The 13,025-nt window shown below is 33.8% G+C and overlaps 1 protein-coding gene across 3 annotated transcripts in view; it reads right to left on the bottom strand.

Moving 5' to 3' along the window:
* The window catches only part of LOC111507147 (oxysterol-binding protein-related protein 3), a 40,801-nt gene extending 29,161 nt beyond the window's left edge, over nucleotides 1-11,640 (bottom strand). For all 3 annotated transcript variants that reach the window (XM_023162409.2, XM_074180910.1, XM_023162410.2), the window contains exons 1-2: nucleotides 11,359-11,640; nucleotides 9,615-9,936 (exon numbers count right to left, since the gene is read on the bottom strand). In XM_023162409.2, the coding sequence (XP_023018177.1) occupies nucleotides 9,615-9,917 (303 nt within the window). In that variant the 5' untranslated portion in view covers nucleotides 9,918-9,936; nucleotides 11,359-11,640. The remainder of the gene's footprint in view (nucleotides 1-9,614; nucleotides 9,937-11,358) is intronic.
* Nucleotides 11,641-13,025: the final 1,385 nt, after the last annotated feature.

Raw genomic sequence — 13,025 nt, 5'->3', positions numbered from 1 at the left:
TTACAATTTTATTAATCCTTATTTCAACGTAAATGCGGATTGTCACCATTCTGAGAAACGAATTTGCGATACCGCAATACTCTTCATGGAAATAATTACAAAAAGAATACGAAATACATATTACTATTTTCTGCGAATTCATTGTAAACAGTCGAAAAAAAGTATTATGCTGTAAATACCTAACAAATTGGCCAAAAAATGCTTTTATTCGAGTCATCGGTCATGGTTAATATTTTCATTTGAAACTGTTTGCAGGTTTTTTGCCAGAAAGTCAATAAGTGAATATTTCATCCATATACAATATGACAATTTCATATGTACCATATTAAGGAACTACCTACCCATAAGTTCAAGATACTAATTCGAAAATTTTCTTATTAGTCAGTGGGCTATGCTTGAAGACTGGCAGTAAACAAATCTAAAGAAATGAACTTTAAATGTTCAAGCCAGTCTCGAATATACCTACACAGTAGGTTGAATTGACTGACGCCTATCAGAAAACGACTACTCCCCTGGCGGATATATTGCCTTAACATTGCCTTCCAGGGGAGAAGAAGGGCCATATTGATGATCACTCAAGATGTTGAAGCCTTCCAAATATTTGAGAATATGGTGGTTTACGACTTTCTCCATGATTTTTAATTTCACTGATAGCAAAACGACTGGTCTATAGTTATTTAGAAGATTTTTCTTGTCTTCTTTAGGAATAGGCCGAAAGTGAGCAATCTTTCAACAAGAAGGAAAAACCCCTTTTTCATAAGACAGGTTGAAAAGTCTGCAAAATATTGATGCGAGTTCATTTGCGCACTTTTTAAGTACGACGACGGGCACTTCATCAGGGCCAGTCGCCTTGTTGATATTCGCCTGACTAGACGCTGTCGAAAAGTAATTTCCTAACCTCCTTAATAGGTTGTTCAAATAAAAATCAAAATGAAAAACATATTTTAAAAATTATAAGTGTTTATAAGTGAAAGCGAACCAGAATATGGATTTCAACAATGAAAACTTTATCGTAAATTGTACACCTAAAAAATTCAGTTACTCGAATGGGTTTCAAAGATATTTCGGATTGTTCAGTGATAAATTCTTCAGTCAAAACCTTTGGGTTTAATGGTTTAAAAAATATTGGTAACACCTGTTTCATGAACTGCGTAATTCAATGTTTATCAAATACGAGATGGTTATTGCAAAAAAGATATTTCGGATTGTTCAGTGATAAATTCTTCAGTCAAAACCTTTGGGTTTAATGGTTTAAAAAATATTGGTAACACCTGTTTCATGAACTGCGTAATTCAATGTTTATCAAATACGAGATGGTTATTGGAATATTTGAAAAAGGATGAATTCATGAAAGATATCAATACTAGTATTTCTAGTATGAAGGGTGCTTTAATCAAATCTTTTGCAGAAGTCATCAAAGAGTTGTGGTCAGAAGATTCATTTGATAAAGTAGTAAATACAGCCTCCTTAAAAAATCAGATTCAAAGTTTTGCTCCTCGATTCATGGGTAATTCCCATCAAGACGCCCAGGAGTTTCTCCGTTATCTTTTAGAAGGATTACATGAAGAGGTTAATATAATTAATGAGAAACCTGAACCAATCTTAACGGAGATTGACGAAAAATTGAGCGACAGCGGAAATGCACAAGAGTTATGGCTCACATATTTGAGGATGCATAACTCTAAGATTGTAGATAATTTCGTTGGCCAATTGAAATCCACGATGAAATGCACACAATGTGGATACTCTTCAGTAACATTTGATCCTTTCTGGGATTTGTTTCTCTCCATGCCACAAAGAACAGACCAATTGAGTTTGTGGCAATGCTTGGATTCTTTTACAAGAGAAGAAACTTTGGATGGAAATGAAAAACCGACGTGTTCGAAATGCAAGAAAAGGAGAAAATGCACAAAATCCCTATCAATCCACAAGTTTCCCTATATTTCAGTAATACATTTAAAAAGATTCTCTCCAACGGAAAGTAGAGGCAAATTTAATGATGTCATTGAATTTCCTCTAGGATTGGATATGGACAATTTTGCAGCAGAAAATGTGGCTACTTGTTATAATCTATATGCACTTTTAAATCACATTGGGACTACTAACAGAGGACATTATACAGCATACTGCAGACACCCGTATACTGGCGCGTGGCACAAATACAACGATTCACACGTGTCACCAATTTCACCAAAGTCGCTTGTGAGTGGAGAAGCATACATCCTCTTTTATGTAAAGGATGGAACAAAATCGCACCTTTAAGATAACCGAGGGAAAGTTTCTTTGTGCAATTATTATTTACTTTTTGTTAATTTCTTACATGTACCTGTTTCCATACAATGCAAATTAACAATTCTTCCATATGAAAAAAAAAAGTTACTCAAATATTTCAAAAAATCGAAAAATTAGAATTAAGGTGCTTGACATACATATGAAATCAAAAGATTGATTTGAAAAATAAAACTATTCACCGAAAAAATATTTTTAGTCCATTAATATTTTGAATGAAACTTCAAATCAAAACATCAAGACTGAATTGTTTTTTGAAATTATTACTGCAAATTTTCTCTTTACTTCGAAACAAATTTTACAACTGTCCGCCCTCTGTTGGAGACTTACTGCATCTCAGTATTACTATAGAATTTGAGACCTCAAACTTTATTATGTTGTTTGAGAGGAATTTTACATTCGTGCGCCGTGTGTTAAAGATTTATAATACTAGTGACTAGAACTTAAAAAAAAAATATTTTTGACAATAAATCGGACTAAAAAGTAAATATAGTTTAAAAAAACTAAAAAACACGCTTTCAAAGAACATCGAACTAAAAAGTTAAAAATATTTTTTTAAATAAGCCTTAAACAATAACGAACGAAAAATACTAGTATTTTTATGAAAAAAGCGTGGACGCTTTGTGTCATATTTTTGTATATCAGGCGCCCATCGTTTTTTTTACAATAATATTGTTATGAGCTTACTTTAAAAGAAAATATTTTCAACTGTTTAGTTCGATGTTCTTTAAAAGCGTGTTTTTTGGTTTTTTTAAACCATATTTATCTATGGCTGTTGTTGCAGTTGAACCATCCGCTTGTGTTAGTGGTGGAATTGTGGATTTTGTAAAGTTCTGATTAACAGCTTTAGCTACCGACCAGAAGGATCTAGACCCATTGGGATTGGCAAGCAGTTTACATAATTTTACTAATCGAGTTGTATGCAAATCATATGAACTTTTTCTATCCATCAACAAAACTGAAAACTGTCGAATTCAAAGATAAGATTATGTCATCTGCAAGGGAGTGGTTAAATTTCAATGAATTATACCAAATCGAAAATATAACTCGAAGCCTGTATTCATAAGACTGTTCAAGTCCATAATTTTCTGCCAAGTCAATAACGAGACAGAAAATCGATCATTCTAATGAACTGAAGGTATATAACATTTTGGAGAGCGTAGTCCAGTTTATTAAGTCTCCCAAATCAATTAGACGGTATTGCCATACTGGGTAAAAGTTTTCAAACTCATCATTTTGTTGCTTCCTCACAAGTCAGTGAATATGCAGTACAATCAACAAATACTTCACTCAATTCGACAACCTCACTTGATGCCAGGGACAATTTCAAATTTGTCGCAATAGAGAAAACTCCAAGAGGAAAACTGGCATTCCGTTAAAATAAACTAACTTCAATTGCAAAGGTCAAACGCGCCGAATTTTGGCCTGATTCCAAAATCCGATTGCAGCGAGTTCCATCGTTTCCTAGATATATTTCTGTACCTTCGCGACGGGAAAAATAGCATTCCTAACCCATTGGCGCCGCCTATTATAGAATAATCTGCATTTTGTTGAGGTTGGTCAATTAAAACAAGACAGGGTGATAGCTGAAAATACTTCTGAATACTACTTACTCACATATATATACAATTGATCGCTTCAAAAACACTTCACTAATTTTCTTTGAAAGCTTCTGATAATTCCTCTTCCATATTCTCTGTTTCACTATCACTGTCGTCATTTAATTCAATAATGAATTTATTTCCACTATTAATATGGAAGTGTTCAATCTCCATATAGTCATTTTCAACTAAAATTACTTTTTTAATCCTTTTCTGCCAATCTTCTTCGGTAATATTAGACTTCTTCTTTAATTAGCTCTATTACATTCTTATCAAATTTTGGAAAATTATTTTTCTGATGCTTTGTTTCGATTTTCCCCAAATCAAAATAGGGGGGAAATCTCAGTATGATGTGTCCATACTTTTCAGCAATACTCTCAAGGGCATAAACTTTTTCAAATTTTTTGTCCGTAAAACTTCAAATTTTTATCCATTTAGAAACATTGTATTTCATCTCTCCTCGAATTTTTATTCGGTAGTTTGATGAGCAGTCGCGAATGATAGGAAGCGTTGTCAAGAACTATTACACTATTCCTCATTCCTCAAAAATATTAGCTTCTTATGACAGTCAACATTGCAGTGCTCAAGTTTTTTTCCGCATAATTTCGAATAATTCGGAAGCCATCCTTTACTTCCTCCGCAATGCATAATGATTAGTCGCCATCCTTTGTTTGCAGGCATGTTATGAGTACACATTCTCGAACCATCAGTCCACCTTTTCGTAACTGTGTCGTGAGTGTCATACCAAGTTTCGTTCAAATAGAAAATTTGCCGTTGTTCTTGTCTATATTCAGTTATATGTGTTACGTATTTGTTACGCAATTCCACTATTCTTCTGCTTTTGATAACTGCTTGACGTTCGTTTATTATTTAGAATCTAAATCTTAGTTACTTTAGCCAATTCTGAAGAGTTTTGTAACAGCAGCTCAGTTTATGGCCGGAAGTATTCAATTTCTTCCTTATGAGTTCAGTTGGAGGAATCTCATTGTTTTGTAACAGTCGTATATTGTTTTTTTCAATGATTTTATTAGACGAACATCTGAAGGTTTAGGTAATCCTATATCTCATCGCGTCCTGCGTTCATAAGGTTTATTTTTGTCTATTTTACGTACAGTTGAGAAAGGAATTTTGGTCAAATCTAATGTTGCTTGTAATAGTTTGTTTCCCTCGAAACAAAACTTGAGATGTAGATTCTTATATACATTAAAACATACTCTCTGGTTTTCAATATTCAAATGCATCCGAATCTTATTCACTGGTATCTCTTTTTCGCTTTGTTCACCATCACTATTGGAATGACTACACTGGAATAAGTCTGCGTTAAGTGTTTCATCTCCTCAATCGTCGCAAAACGCCGTCCTTTCATGGGCCTCTTCAATCTTGGAAACAGGAAAAAGTCGTAGGGGGCAAATCTGGTAAATCCGGTGGCTGAGGCATGATCATGGTATTGCTTTTGGCCAAAAAATTACCAACAACAATGACAAGTGACCAGGTGCATCATCGTGATACAAAATCCATGAATTGTTTTAAGCTTATTTAAAAAAAATATTTTTAACTTTTCAGTTCGATGTTCCTTAAAAGCGTATGTTTTAGTTTTTTAAACTATATTCAATTTTCATTTTTTAGTGTCGTATGCTATAAAAGCGTGTTTTTTACTCTTTTTAAACTATATTTATTTTATCTAAACTTTGGGATCAATCAGCCTTAAATTGTTTAGAAAAAAGACCATTGATTTTTTCCGATTCCGGAGAAGGAACCTGAAAATCAGCTAGCAAGACCAAGGCAGCAGGCGCGCAAAGGAGTTTACAAATAAGGCAGCAGGCCTTCATTTCAGAGTGATCCTAAAAAAACGAGAGAGCGAACGAACCGCCACTGGCACATGTCCAACAGTGCAGCGTGACATCACAACAGCACATGAGCGAGCGAACGAACCGCCACTGGCACAAGTCAAACAATGCAGCGTGACATCACATCGGCACGCGTGTGAGTTTTTCTGCAATGCAAACGCTAAGACACCGGAATACAATCCCGAACATACAAGAACATTTCGAAAAGCGCTAAACTGTAGGAGCAAATTCAATAAGTTTGTGGATTGATTCAGAACTAGGGATAAATTAGAGGCAATATAATTGTTCATTTGTAATTTTGAATTATCAAATAAAGTTATTGAATTTGGTTAATCATACAACTTCAGTTTCGGAAGAGTTATAACTATTCCTTCTTTAGAACACTGAATACACGTCATAAAAGCAACTCTTCCTACAAACTTCTAAAAGCAAGTTTATTTGTTCGAAACGCTTCTAGAAATTTAACGTTCTTTTGTTTACGAATCATCAACCTTCGATATCAATTATTCACCTGTATTAATGAAATTATTCTAATTACATAATGCTGAGTACTTTTTGCTGTCTTTATATACTTGATAGACAGTAAATTGATTTGTGTACATGATAAATATTGTGAATCACTTTGTTGATAGTTGGTCTTCAAGTCTAATTACATCTTGTCAACTAAATAAAAAAAATCGCTGAAATACAGGTTCAAAGGTTGACAAGAGAAAAGAATATTGGAAATATCAAGGATAAGAAATCAATGCTTCCTTGTGAAACCGTTTTGATTGGTAATTGTTGGGATGAAGAAGTAGACAATAGAAATGTTAATGATCTACTGTTTTTACCACTATCAAGGCCAGCCGAACCACTTTGCATAATTATTTGTTTCAAGTCATAATTTTAGGTTACTTTCAGATTAATTTTGTACTCTATTCCCGAATGTCTTGCTCCTGATTTTGAACTAACAGAACCCAACTGGAAAAAATATTTTGTCTAATCGTACTATGCAATAATTTCATTCATGAGACATCTAAAGTCTATCCAAATCCAAGATAGAGTAAAACAAAACAAAACCGAAGCGTGATGTTTACGTGATCGCCCAGTGTCAGATGGAAAGGGCAGCGTTCATTGGTGAATTCGCCTTCTTGGTACGAGTTCGGTACGAGTTCGTGCGTTATAGTATATTGTTTAAATTTGTTTTCCAAGATGTCCAGTACAGACACTGCTGATGACACTTTGAGCTATCCTCTGAGTCCAGCCAGGAAACGAACCAAAAAAAAGACATTTGAGTGTTGAGATGAAAGAAGTGATTTTAAATGTGTTCAAGAAAGAGATGGAAGAAATTGAGACATCGACTGTCGATGAAGTCGTATCGAAAGTTTCCGATAAAATTGGAGTGTGTTGCGCTTCGATTTACAATGTTTTACGGGAATATAAACAAAATCATACATTTTCCAAACCGAATACAAATCAGAATCGTCAAAACATTATAAAATCAATAGATGATGCTGATAAACATGCAATCAGGAGGAAAGTGCATGAGTACTTTTTCAGAAATGAAATACTCACGATAGACAAAGTACTCACAGAAATAAATGAAGATGTTTTATTGCCAAGTTTTAAGCGGTCAACATTCCATAAAGTATTGAAACATTTGAATTTTGTATGGAAAAAACGAGGGCGCAATAGTTTATTATTGGATAGAGAGGAAATTGTGTTATGGAGGAGAGAGTATTTGAAAATTATAATGAACAACAGAGAACAATTTATTATATGGATGAAACCTGGGTTAATGCTGGTCATACTACCCCTAAAGTAAGGGTCGATAAAACTGTGACCTCGTTAATCCTTAGCTCGCACAAGTTTCGGCTTCTGAGGGTTGTCGTTCGTAGGGGTGCGACAGCTGGTTACCGGAAAAACAGATTTTAAACAGATTTTTTAAACAGATATACCCATAATTCGTTACCAGTTATGACCGTTTTGAGCAAATCTGGATCGCCGTTAATAAAATTTTTTGTGGAAAACTGAATGTTTACAAGTAGAATAAGCTTTTCACAGAAGGTTGAGAAGATGTGAATGAAGACTCTCGCTATGGACTCCCCAGCACATCAACAACAGATGAAAATGTTGAGGAAGTGAAGAAAATTGTTAGGAGAATCATCGTATCATTATTAGAGAAGTTGCTGAGGATATCCTTGGTTGACTCATGCTATGCAATTTTTTCGAAAGTTTTGGGCATGAATCGTGTGTCAGCGAGGTTCGTTTCAAAATTGCTGAATTAGACCGTGAGTATCGCCCAGAAATGATTGAATAACGTCAACAGGATCCAGCTTTGCTAAAAAGGGTCATAACTGGTGATGAATCGTGAGTATATGGTTATGACTTTGAAATCATAATCCAATCATCCCAACGGTAGAGCCCAGGAGATCCAAGACCAAAAAAGCACGCCAAGTTGGATCAAATTTTTAAATTTTGCTCACTGTTTTAGTTGATTACCGTGGCATAGCGGATCAGGAGTTTTTGCCACAGAACAGCTTTGAAGATTGTAAAAAACTCTGGCACAGGTGTGTTATATCTGAGGGAGACAACTTTGAAGGGGACAAAACTGAAAATTCACCTTATTTTTTGGACATATTTCGTACAAAATCAAAAAAACACCTACCAAAATTCTATATGAAATGTAAATTTAGAAAAAATGTGCCAGCCCAACCAAATGAAATCCGATATTTGAGAAGTTATCATTCGGAATAATTTTCTCGAATAGCAGTTTAATAAAATTTAAAAAATGAGGGTACTGTACTCTTAGAAAAACATTAATTTCACATTTCTTGCCGTTTATCTTAACAATATATGATTTAAAATGAACAAAACTTAATTAACAGAGAATTTACCAGAGTGTAATTAAGGTCAAAATGAAAAGTGAACACGTGATATAAACCAGTGAAGTCTCCAATTAAACAATAACTTATGATACTCATAAATTTTTACTACAAATAGAAAAGGTAATGGAAAAATGAAATTCAAATATTTTTTTTTGCGGCATCAACTGTTTTTCAAATTCCATTTATTATATTTGTGGCTTTCAAAAATGCCATCAGGTTGCTCAACGTTCGTCTATCATCACATAGAATTTCTTTCATTGCCCAGTTATGTTATGTTGTCTCCTGGTTTCCTCATATTCTGGACATTCCACAAGTATATGTTGTACTGTTAGTACTGTTTGACATGTAATACATAAAGTTGTTGTTCTCCTAAGAGCAAGTGAAGGTGTGTCATTTTTGTATGGCCGATTCGCAGACGTGTGAGAACATCTTGTTCTTTCCTGGTCAATTTCAATGGTGAGATTCGCTTATTCATACTTGGTTTTGAGCATTTCAGTTTCAAGTAAATTTCATTCCAAAAAGTCTGCCAGTCAGATTCTTCTATGGTTTTATTGTAATTCTTCAGATTTTCTAAGTGGAGTTGTACATCTCCACGTTCGTTGGAGTTAACAATCATTCTAGCTGCCTTATCCACATCCTCGTTGTATTCATATAATTAGTTTTATATCTCGAAATTCTCAACTCAAGGTTTCAGAAAGTAATCCCTTTCCGTTCTCAAAACACAAAAGTTACCGGTGAGAAATGTCTGAATTATAAATAGGTTTTTTTTAAAAAACATCAAAAGAAATATAGTCTTTATTACACTTCAGCAGATTCTCTGTTGATTTAGCTTTGTCAGTTTTCCAGGTTATGGAAACCAAGATTTGTTTTTAAGCAAACAAAAAGTTTCATCAAGTTTTCTTCGAAAAAATGAAAATGTAGTTTCTTTAATACTCTCGTCTATCTCATCGCCGGGACATACTAAGTCTTAAAAATATATCCATCATAAATTGAAAATGAGCAATTCTTACCTTATGCCATCCCTTCAAGGGCCACTTTCTCTTCTTGTGAAGATACCCGTTGAAAGGATTGGGCCTGGTCTCGAAACGCTGCCCGTCTTTGAGCCCCTCCATGATCTCCCATTCCGACCCCCTCCTGTTTTTCTTACGCCTCTTCTCATTTTGGTGGGGCTGATTTTGTTCCGTTGTGCTCTCAGCACTCAGGCTGTTTGTGTCAACACTGGCATCGGAGTCGCTAGCGGTAACAGCACTGTTCACTATCTTCAACTTTATTTTGCTGAGTTGAGGACTCTTCTTAGTATCAGACGTGGCCATTGTCGATGTAACTTCGACACTGAAATTGAAAGTAATTATTGTGGTTGAATTGAGTAATTGGGTGTGTTATCTTTAGAACATTGAAAAGACATTTAATAATGATTGGCGCACATTCAACACATGTTGATAATATTGAATTGGAAGTCAGTTACCATTTTCTTTCATATACAAAATTAAGCTGGGGTACACCACAATAACATACAACTATGAATCACCAATATCAAGGAAGAAACTAATAATATTTATGTTGCTCCCAAAAATCAATATTGTTAGTATAAGATAAAAATGAATAATTTAGGAATTAATTGCTTCCAAATTATTATTCGACCAAAAAATGTTGTTACAGAGATACAAGTTGGAACTAAAAACTGATGATGTAGAAAAATCTTATAGGATTTGTTTTATTGGTCACAGGAAGATAAACAAAATAATTCATGTCAGTTTTGCCACGTTAGCCAGAATGTGTCAGGGTTCAGGAAATGTTGGTTAAAATTGGAAAAATCTTATTTTTGTGTTGAAGTATCTGAAAATATCCAAATCTTCCATGAAGACATTATTTTAATCATATTGAGAACTTGCTATAGAGATAGATAGTTCATTATGCATTTGCTTATAACTTGAATAGTTCAGAACTTATTTGCTGAATTTAAGAAAACCGAGCAATACACTTTTCTCAACTTACAAGCCTCTTAGTGGTAAGTACTCATATTATTGGTATCTAATTATAGTTAGAAAAAATCATTTGAAATTTTGTTCATTAAATCTACTACCCAGTTTTTAAAAAACTTAAGGTACAAAATTGAAATCACTACAATTAGTTTCACATTTGGTGGTAGAACCTTTTCAGAGATATAGGAATTGAAATTTTATGTCTTGAGGATAAAATCAGCAGGCAGGTACTCGACAGGGACAAGAGTAAATTATATTACACCTCTAGCAAAGAAAGGGGCAGTCACGTTTTCGGTTTACATATAATTTTGGATTTTGAATGAAGTGAAAATATTACCAAAATTCAATAAACATTTTTATTTTTTTGTTAAATCAGATACAACTGATACAAATTAGTAGAAATGAGTTTTTCTAGAATTCGATATGTATATTCAGATAAACCTAAATATCAAAATTAATATTTTAAATACTGGTGCACTTGCCAATAATACTTGAGAGGCTGTGTTTACATAATCTATCCAAAATGTCAATAGGGTATATCTCTGAAAATTATTTATTTATGAGAAAAATCACCGGTTTTGAGACTTTGAAGCTCTTCAACTTCTACATAGTGGCTTGTTATATTTATGAAAGGAACAATTTGCTTGCCAACTTTGAAATAATGATTTTTTATCAAGGTTATTCTGATTTATTTCTCAAAGAGGCAATGATGTTACGTTTATGCAAATTGCGTGCTGTCATCTAATAAATTTAAAAAAGAGCAATACCCTACCTTATAATAAATCCCAAGAGTGTTCCTTATTTTTGCATAACAATACACTGCACAAAATCAACAAATTACCATCACAGTTCAAGGTTTTCGAATAAGGTCATTTTGGTTTGTTAGAAAAGTCAAAATAAGGTTTTGAACACCTCCCACCACTGCATCTCACTGATTCTGATTCACAATTTTGCAGTACTCTTTCTAGTTTTCGACGTTTCCTATTTGGTTTGGTGAATGGTGCAGTGTCAGTAAAGTGTCAGATTGTCAGTGTGTCAGTGAAAATAATTTTGTTTTTTATCTTGTGTTAATGTCACTGTCCAATGTCAACAGTCAAGTTAAATGTCGTACGTCATCTACCAAGAATAGAGGATAGAGGCACAGAACTATAACTAAGCTCTGTGGTTCAAAGCCATTAAATTAGGGAGGACCCACTGTAGCAAAAGTGTACATTTTGAATGAAGTGCTTAAAGTGCTTCACTTTCGTTATCTCACAGTAACTTTGTTAAAATATATTTACCAAATAATACTTGACTACGTGAAAAGTGACATTTCTATAAGTTCTATATCAACAACAACTCGAGTCGTACTTCACGTTCTCTGTTTACTAGTGGACACTCTTTCAGCTGAATCCCCACTTGAGATGATTTCCCTCACCTCTACTCTCCATACTACCAAGCCCTACAATTTGAAATTCTCAAAAAGTGAATGAAATTTCTCTAATTCTTCTTTTCAAAAAATCATTCAAAATACTGCACATTTTAATTTCTATTGGACCTTGAATTCAAGTAGAGCCAATAAGTTGACTCAACGTCGCCTTATTTATAATCAGCCAAAGGTTTTCAAATATGTTACAAATGAACCAAAGATGATGTACTCAAATAGTGAATGGTAAGAGGTCATCTGGAATAATCAAATAATGATTATATAATCATACAATTTATTTTTGAAGAGTAGCAGATGAGGTATCCTGGAAGAAGATTTTTAAGAATAATTGCCTACTCTCAAATCACCTTGAGTTAAATGACATGACCGATTACCAAATTGTAAAATTATAATAACATAGAACATACATCTGACTAATTTCATTCAGAGGGTTAGTTTGACTCAGATATACAATATGTTTCATGTCGACTTTTTACGCTTGAAATCCTTGGAAGTAAATACTCCAAAAATGAAATTCAATCGGCAAGAATACGCAAGAAAATTATGTATCACAAACACAAAATCTACTACAGGATAAATTTAATTGATATAATGTAGGCAAATAACAATACATGGTTTATAATATCTAGTTGCCTAGTTGCCGTTGATAGTTAAAATTATTCTATAGAAGAATAACTTTTTGAGAAAAAAACTTTTTGGTTTCACTTCTTCATCTTCATTTTGAACTGAATTACATTCTTCGTCCCTCTGGAAGTTTCTCACAATCCTTTATATGAAGATGGAGAAGTGAAAGCCAAAAAGCGTTTTTCTACCAAAAACTAATCTAACCCAAAAATACACCCATGCCACCATTACCAGTGTTGTTTCAGATGTTACAATGCTTGCAATTACTTTTCTCGTTTCTCTAAATATTTTTCAGTGCCATGAAGTGTCTATCTATTGAAAAAAATGTTCCCACACGAGAAAAATACACTCGACGTGCGTTTCGTTAACCAAGTTAGTATCATCAACAA

This window comes from Leptinotarsa decemlineata, unplaced genomic scaffold (assembly GCF_025532065.1).
Source record: "Leptinotarsa decemlineata unplaced genomic scaffold, Ldec_3_MD MMD2_tig00026307_RagTag_RagTag, whole genome shotgun sequence".
Taxonomy (NCBI): domain Eukaryota; kingdom Metazoa; phylum Arthropoda; class Insecta; order Coleoptera; family Chrysomelidae; genus Leptinotarsa; species Leptinotarsa decemlineata.
The sequence above is the reverse complement of the archived record's forward strand: the minus strand, read 5'-3'. Positions and strand labels throughout refer to the sequence as shown.